The sequence below is a fragment of the Opisthorchis viverrini genome (genome assembly GCF_000715545.1).
Source record: "Opisthorchis viverrini unplaced genomic scaffold opera_v5_33, whole genome shotgun sequence".
NCBI classification, from domain to species: Eukaryota; Metazoa; Platyhelminthes; class Trematoda; order Opisthorchiida; family Opisthorchiidae; genus Opisthorchis; species Opisthorchis viverrini.
This window is the reverse complement of record NW_008751689.1, coordinates 1,926,540-1,935,202: the sequence shown is the minus strand read 5'-3', so window position 1 is coordinate 1,935,202 and position 8,663 is coordinate 1,926,540. Positions and strand designations below refer to the sequence as shown.

The window sequence follows — 8,663 nt, the reverse complement described above, 5'->3', positions numbered from 1 at the left end:
TTATGCACATCTCCGATTTTTCACCTGGTGGAAGCATATTAATAACCCAGTGCTCGGTTGTAGATTTGTCCTATCCTACGTTTTACGTGCTAACCCAATAAATCAGTACTTTGAAATGTCAAGACATGGAAATCCACTCCATTTAGGGGAGGGGGTGATTCCAACCCTGTTTCAATAACCTCTCATTTATGACTGAAATTTAGGTTAGCATTACCGTGTGAAATAAGAAGGACAACCACCTGAACCAACCCAGAATAGCCCCCCAGACTTTACCAGAGCAAGATGAGCTAAATTTCATGCTGCCAAGCTGATTGTACGAGACTGACCTCGCAGCGTCGTACTGGGGATTGCAATCACTTCAGATCCCTCAAGCGGATCTGTTGTTCCCCAGCTGCGTTACCAAAGCTACTTCAGAAAGATCGATATCTTTCAAACAGTTGCTCAGAACAGTTTCAGATTTGGTGGACTAATTGGGATTATCCTTGACAAACTTTTGATCGAAATCGGCATTAAAACCTGGTATAATCTTCAGCCAAAGATCGTGTTACTCCAAAATTTCCCTTCGAAACAGTTACGAATTCAAGCGCTTGGACGTAATCATGCGCATTTCCGCCTGCTTGCACACATGGTTCGCTCTTATCCTACGAGTCGGTGACCCCTAACTGAACCAATGCAGCATATGCCATGATGTACTGATATGCAACGAACCATATAGGCATCTATTTTACCTGCAATTGTTTGCGATAGCAGGACAACTTTCCTTCATGTTTCTCCTCAGAGCTACTTGGCTGAGAATATGCTTTATTAGGCCTTATTGATGCCCTAACAGCATGCAGACAAACTAACTAGCTTCTGTGCGGTAAAGTCAAGTGGCCCGCATGAAATATAAGAAATGAACTGTTCTTAATAGGCACGTGTTCAGGCTGGTGTGCAGAATTACACAGAAGGATATATAGGAAATATATTCTTTGAAATCACTAATAATCGATGCCCATCTCTTGAGCTCTGATCGAAGGAATGTGACCTCACACGGAAAGTAGTATTGTTGTTCAATCAACAGACAGCCAGGTTGAAAAGAGGACGTATTACTTTGTCCTTGGATGGGATTATGGATCTGGAGTAAGTGGTATCCCTCAAGGGACCCTGGATTCATTTTTGCGAGGTCAGCTGAACTGACTGCTATGGGTTACTGAGTACAGTAGATGAAGCTCTCTGATTGGTGATGGTGGTGGTGCTTAACCAAGTGAACCGTTTTTTTCTTCAATTTTTGTGTGGTGCTCAATGTCTGGAAAGTTTATCAGTTGGAAGTATTCCTTATACACATTATATGAGAAAGATACCAAGGCGTTCACAAAAAATTCGGCTAGAGTAATCCTACATATACAGAACCTGGTCACTTGACGACCAGGTTCTTACGGACAGTCCTCAATAGCTTCCCGTCACTCAGTGAAAGATACAAGCTGGAGGTTGCAAGGACGAAGGTTGAAACAATGCGTCATCTGCTTTGTTGGATAGGTGGAGCGGGTTGCTATCTAAAAACCTGAAAGCACATGGATAATTACCGATGACAAATGCCATGCACATAATTCGGCGGTACTTCGTGTTAAGCCTGTGGTTAGACACATCACTCACAACAGTAGATTTATTACTGATATTATTATCAATATTATCAATATCAATTCATTATGAATACTATTATTGTACAGTCAGAGTGGAGTCGGGGAAAACAAGTAGCAAGGCAGGAGAGAAACGGGGTAGAGGACTCAGTGAAGTTGCATCCTGGGAAACCCTGTTTGTCCGATAGTGGATCGAAGTTGGGCAACAGAGGGAGTGTGTGTGACAGAGAACTCGGGAGGGAGGTGTTAATTTTAAGCCTGTCATAGGCATAGTCTCGGGTTCAGTCCCTGTATACGTGCCACCAGACAGAAATTACCAGGTTTTCGTTCCACCCAGGTGAAACAGAGGCGGGTCAACCGGTTTGGGTCAAAATGCTGACTGAAACATGTGTTTGTGTGTGCAGATGAAAAGTACAACATCCAAGTAGTAAGTACAACCGTCACATAAGCAGAGGCGCCCAAAGAAGGAAAGCGATATCACACGGCAGTGGTCAATACATGACCGATCAACTCATCAGCAACGCAGAGTGGATACGACAAGAAGACAGAGTATACTAGTCAGGTGGGTAGCAACTCAGTGACTATCAAGTATTTTACGGTCTCTATGTGCACAATAATTCGAGTTTACAGCTGCAGATGTAGACGAACCGGTAATGTTGACGATGTCAGCCAGGTCTCCACAAACAGTGTCAAAGTAGTCAGTCACACTAATCGACGGGTTCGAATAATATCCGACCTGAAACGGTGGTTTGGAAAGATTGATAACTGGAAACAATGCCCGAAGCGGAAAAGCACATTGCTTGCTCCATCTGATCCCTAGTTATCAAGTAAAAGACGGCCCTCAGTTCAAGATGCTGCTGGCTGCGCATTTGTGAGGATAGGGAAGATTAGGGGAAGGAGAGCGATTGAAAAGGTGAGTTTCACTAGGCCGGATAGCAAGGAAACACGGGAAAAGACAAGCAACTGAAAGAACACAGAATGAAAAAGGGAAGAAGAGATGGAGAAGAGCACGGCCAGCGCCACAGTAACTGTACACTGTATGATACAAAAAATTTATTCTGGTGATTACCTAGGTTTGCGTTTTTGTACATAAGTCTCACCAACTCCCAATGATGACGGAAACAATCGTCGGAAATCTGTGGATTGAGGAGAGGGAATGCACATGTTGGGAAGTTTTATCCAAGTAAGCTTCGTAAGTATCCGGAACATTACACTTACAAATTGGAGTCGAAACAGAATGCATGGTGGGATTACTTCAAAAAAAGGGCAAAGAGTAAGTTACCGTGACTGTCGAGCAATAACTACAAGATCGAATCGCAGGAACCTAGTAAACCCGGGGTGCGGGGAGATTATGAAACATGAATATGCATGAACTTAAGATACTCTCGCACTTCAATCACGTTGATGTGCTAGGGGGGATTTCTTTGACAAAATATTCTTTGTTTGTCGAGTTATTCTGATCCAATAGGTTAGGCTCGCTTGTCGGTGTCGTAGGCGTATCTGAGAGACTGCCTGCCCCGCTACCTTCACTTTCGTTCAGATGCTTGTCAATATGGTTTACTGACGTGTCGGGTATTCCAGATGGATGGGAATTTTCGAGTAATTTCAGATTCAGAGCAGTGGTTGGAGAAAGGCATCTTTCCGATCCATTAGGATCTGTAGTCACATGGTTTTCAGCTGTGGGTAAGCTGACAAATGGACTTGAGGAAACAGATGTTAGCAGAGGATCGGTATGATCGTCTGGACCACGTGATCTTTTGCACTCGGGAGGTTGGAAGTTACTGGGGTGTGAAACGGCAGCATCTTGTTCGTGACGAGATGGAACAGTAGCATACGAATTAATTGTGTCGCAAGAAATACTGTTGTCTAACAGTTCGTGAACCGAAGGTTTGGTCAGTTTAACTGCTGCACTGGCCGGCGATAGATCCGTTGCCATGTCTGACTCGTCTGGACGAAAAACGCGTCGACTTATATCTCGACAAAAAGGATTCACGTGATCTCGGTTGGTTCGTAGTGGTGCCGGAGTGGAGTACGATGGTTCGGTTGAATTATCTGGATGATGAGCATTTCTTGCTGCGCACACACTCGACGGCGCACAGGGCCAGTTGAAGGCGTGTGGATCTTTGCTGGAACGCCAAGGGCGAGGAATTTCATTATGTGCATCTCGTTGCAGTGAACGTAAACTGAGAGACTCAGGTTCAGCAGCATGCTGGTGAAAACCGTGTGATGTGCGTGAGGGAATTTTGGAGTATGATAAAGCAGCGGGAGGTCGACATATTGGATTATTTGGATTATTCATCGGTAGAGTGAATTCAGTCGGAACGGAAAATGCAGGTTTGGAGCGCATCGCTATGCTTGCTCTCGTGTTCGGATTTTGGTAAGAAGCAGGATAAAATGGGCTGGGTAGTCCAGGAGGAAAACGTGAAGAATAGGCACCCAAACCTGAGGAACGAATTCCTCCCGTTGAAGAGAACGGATCAATGAAATTAGGCAAACTTTGATGAGTCATCTGAGCCATCCTCATTCCTGGGTGATCCAGAATGAGCTGAGAAGATCCAAGATGTGTTGGACCAATAGGAAATTCTTCAGCTTCCGAGTCCGAGATGAACCGAATGCATTTCTTCTTCCGCCTGTAGAATACAGACAAGCACGAACATTGAGAAACAAGAGAATGACGACAAACGATGGTAACCGATTACCACGACATGTATCGGTAAACGGGCCTCAAGTATCTTAAAGAAATCAAGCTGTGTTTTTAGGTAACCTGATCCTGAGATGCAAGTATCCATCACTTAGTAGGACGAGCAATGAGAAACGGATAAGTGCTGTATGAAGTTACATGATGTGCGACTAATTTCGTATAATTCGAACCTGGATCTGTTACGACATGATTACTTCAATATTTATAGTCAATACTTAACTGTCCTATTGAGTTACTCGGCAGAATTTACTTCCTCGATCACAGTATGCTCATAAATTCATTGATCACTTTGGTTCTGAGTACAGTCAACTCCGGTTGAACTGACGAAGGCGATGGTGCTGGGTCCGGTTGGCCTAGTGGACCGAATATGTAACACTTGTCTCAGGCAAGGATTTCACAAGAATTGAGCGTAATTTGATTCAACTGCACCAAGAATGGGCCTATCAGTCAACTGGAATAGCTTGATGATGAATAGTAGTTTCTCAGAAAATGTGAACTACGAATGAACCGAAATATCAGTGGCGATTATCGCCAGACAACTTTTATCAGTGTCCTCAACCTTCAGATTCCAAAATCCTTTAAGTAATTTTTAAGAAGCACAGATTTCTCCTGGTGTCACATAAAAATATGACGGAATATCAATCGCCAAAGATCCTGACAAACTCACGTGCTTCCTCAAGTTTGTAAGTTAGTGTTTTAGTTGTTTTTAACAATTTAGCACGGTTATGTCATTTTCATCGAATATAGATTATTCCAGACATTTTTTCGGAATAACCAGACCAGGACACGAAAACCATGAAAAATCTCAACTTTCATTGCACATTATTAGCTACCATCAGGTGCTTCTGGTTTGTTTTCCGACTGTGGTCTGTGTACGGACTTGATGGCTCCATATTCGTCAGTTGCACACTTGCTTTACTTAGGAATGACGGGAAGGTGCATATCCGCAAGCGAATGGACCTTTCAGAAGGTCGAGGTCAAATTAACACCCAGCAGCTTCGGAAATAAGCACATTTTCTTGTGCTTCTGAAGTGTCACCGAGATGCTGGTCCTGACAAACTCGTTAGTTCTCGTAGGACGCGTGTATCAGGCTACAGGGCAGCTTGCATTGCTGTACTGTTGCAAAAGTTGACCACTTCGGATACAGAACCATCATTTTCTATAGGTGTGTTCAAAGATTCCATCAGCCACGGGGACACCTCGAATAGTTGAACATGGTAGAATTCCCGTTACAGGGCTTTACACCTCGGTAGTTGACAACGTCTAACGACGCACCCAGCATGCATACGCACTTATTCTATGAATAAATGAGAGAACGGCGACTGACGAAACTAGCTACTGACTTACTATCGATCTACTGCTTTCTGCGAGTGGTCATTAAAAGGATCAGGAAGCATAAAGCTCATGTAAGCACTGGTTGGAAGATAATACTTTTGGTTGACCTGAAGCTTGCAAGAAGATTTAATTTTCTGTGTGGTGACAAGTTTTATAACACCCAAAGGCACATGTTGCTCCCCAAGTGCCCGTGATGCTTGCAGGTAAAAAGCCGTATAATGACGCGTGGGTGGGTACAATTTACTCCAGATAGCGTGATCCTGAAGCGTGCGAACTCCAACAGAGAACAAGAATTAACCTGGGAAAACAAGCCAAGTGAGCATACCACAAAGTGGAACACATGCGGCGGTACATTTCAAATTTTGGAATGTGTCCAAACGCATAATCCGATCATTACAGTGCACATTGGCAATGATAAGCGTCTCTCAAGCTAGGTAAAGAGTCGATGGACCGACCTTCACTGGCCATTAAGCTGTCTTCATGTGAAAGTGAGCGTCTGCACGATTGGACCGGAACCCCTAAAGTTGCCTTCCCGATTTCTACAACAGCAGCGGTTTCTTCTCAAATTGCATTTTAACACACTTCAGGTGATCGTTCCATAATATCATAGAATTGGGTCATCCAAGGTACACGGCGGACACACGTTACACATCCCGCAATCGTTGCTTCGTAACACAGTTTATACAGTCTACTGGAAAAAGCAACATGGACACGTAATAAGAGGGGTTGGAGCCCGACTATGTTAGATTGTCCCTGTACAACCTCATCCCGGTGTTTCATTTAAGTAGGATGTTCCAGGATAAACCACTTCAGACGGACTGAACCATTCGCTTTGACCCATGAGGAATCGCCATTTCGCTTCCTTCATAAACTATCGGATACTTTCAACTACTCAAAAAGTGAAGTAGTTAAACTGAAACGCGCCAAAAATGACGATTCGAGATCTGCAGCCAGTAACTTTGCCTTTCTTGCGCAGCCCTATTCACTCCAAGCGGGCGAAAGTCAACGTGCAGAACAAGTTGAATTACGGAACCAAATTCCTTGCTCATATCTCATTACAACATCAATTTACTACTGAGTAACAATGAACAATCACCCTGGCGTGAATGGATGCTCTCGAATACTCCAGGGTAATAAATGGACGGTGATGGTAAGAAATGAGCTTGGATGAAACTGGCTACGGAATACTGAACGATATGGGCCATCGTGTATAGAAATTGGGTTAAAAATCAATGCGTGGTAGATGGACTCACCGACATGGTTTGCACCACATATTTTGATGCTCCAAACCAAAACGTGCACGACACTTTTTCAGACTGCCTCCAGTCAGTTCACTCGCTGCCATGGCAGCAGCAGCTGCTACGGCTGCCACGGTAGTTGGCGATGATGGACCGATACCGCCAGGACCAATCCGACCGGGGCTATAGTCTGATATACGATTGGAAGCCAGCAGTTCATTGATTGCTGCTGATCCAATGGGTCTTGGCCCAAAAAGGGAGGACGGTGATCGAGTGTTTGACATAAACGGAGCTGAACTCAGTTGCGGAGGTTTAGGAGAAGATGGATGGAAGTAGGAATGTCTGTAGCTATTTGGGACCATTGGCGAGAGAGGTGAACGTGGATGGTGATTGTTAAAATTAGGTGCCGTAAAATTCATAGAAGCGGCCATCGCAGCCGCAGCTGCTGCAGCAATTCGTGGTGGAAACATATCCGGAGACCGCGGGTAGCCGCCACACACGGATTCCGGAGGAGGACGTCTTTGAGATCCATTAAACGAACTCTCATCAACCGGCTTCGCAAAACTATTAGATGAGGATACTGGCGATTTGTCAGAGTTATGAAGCAGCCTTGTCGTTGTCGGTGGACCAAAATCTGGATTTCCAAAAGGAGTTGGTGTTCTACCAGGTTGTTGCGCGTGCGGTATAGGACGCCATAGATCAAGTGCATTCGCCTTGCAAGACTCACCAGCCGAGGTGCCATTGTGCAACCGTTTAGTCGAAATGTCCAATTGCCCAACAATCCTTGGAGGTGAACAGGAATCGGCGCGGGAGATATTTCGTTCTGCTTTTGCAGCGTCTTGTCGTAGATTAGTATAGGAGTTATCCGTAGGAGATGAGGTATGTCGGTCGAGCGAGCGGGATAACTGCCTGAACGTACAGCTTGGTTGTGACCGAGCTAGATCATCTGATGGCCGACCGACTGGCGGTGAGGCATACACACCAGGAATGGGTTCTATTTGCGAATGTGATAAAAACGTATGTCGACTTTTACAACGCTGCGAACTGATCACACTAGCCGATGGGTTGGATATAGGCGAAGGAGATCGTGCAAAATCAATGAGGCTTCGTGGAGAAGATCGATTCGAAGCATTTTCACAATCCATAAGTTGTTGTTGCTGCAAGTGGGATGAAGGTGAGTTTGATGGTTTCGTATCTGGTGCAGATAATCGATCCTGTGTGGGTCGTACAGGTGCACTAACACGGGAATATCGCGAAACGCGTGTATGCAGCGAATGTCGTCGAAGTAGATGTCTCCGTCGTTTGCGTCTCCGAGCATGATAGGCATAGTTATCTCTAGCTGACCAGTTCGGATACAGCTGTTGGTGTAGTTCCTTCTCGCGTCGAGCCATTTCGTAGTACTTAGTTTGTTCCTCTCGTGAGAGTTCATGCCACTTCTTACCCAGAACTTGGTTTATGGCTGCTGATTCTTTTAGAGTGCACTCCTCTTGCACACGAGAACGCATTTCTTTCATGAAAAGCATGAAGGCGTTGAGTGGCTTCTTTATATGCATCGGCCCTTTCGTGTAGGCATTGTGTGACCCGCGTTTCCCAGTCTCCGGTATTGTCCCATCGTCTAAGCGCGATCGTGCCGAGATTAGACGATCCTGGTCTAATTCTTTCGTGAGAAGTTTGTTCCGAGGACCCCGACCTCTGTAAATTGTGAGCAAAAAACAGAGTTAAACTCTATGGTATTGAGTACCTTATAAGGAGCTCAAGAAATCACCCTTAAAG

General features: G+C 44.9%; 1 protein-coding gene across 1 annotated transcript in view; it reads right to left on the bottom strand.

The window, feature by feature from the left end:
* Positions 1-1,640: 1,640 nt before the first annotated feature.
* Positions 1,641-8,663, bottom strand: part of T265_02639 (hypothetical protein) — a gene marked incomplete at both ends in the record, with an annotated part of 114,660 nt that continues 107,637 nt past the window's right edge. The window contains 2 exons of the mRNA XM_009166937.1: positions 1,641-4,246; positions 6,906-8,582. Coding sequence (XP_009165201.1) covers positions 3,013-4,246; positions 6,906-8,582 — 2,911 coding nt within the window. The remainder of the gene's footprint in view (positions 4,247-6,905; positions 8,583-8,663) is intronic.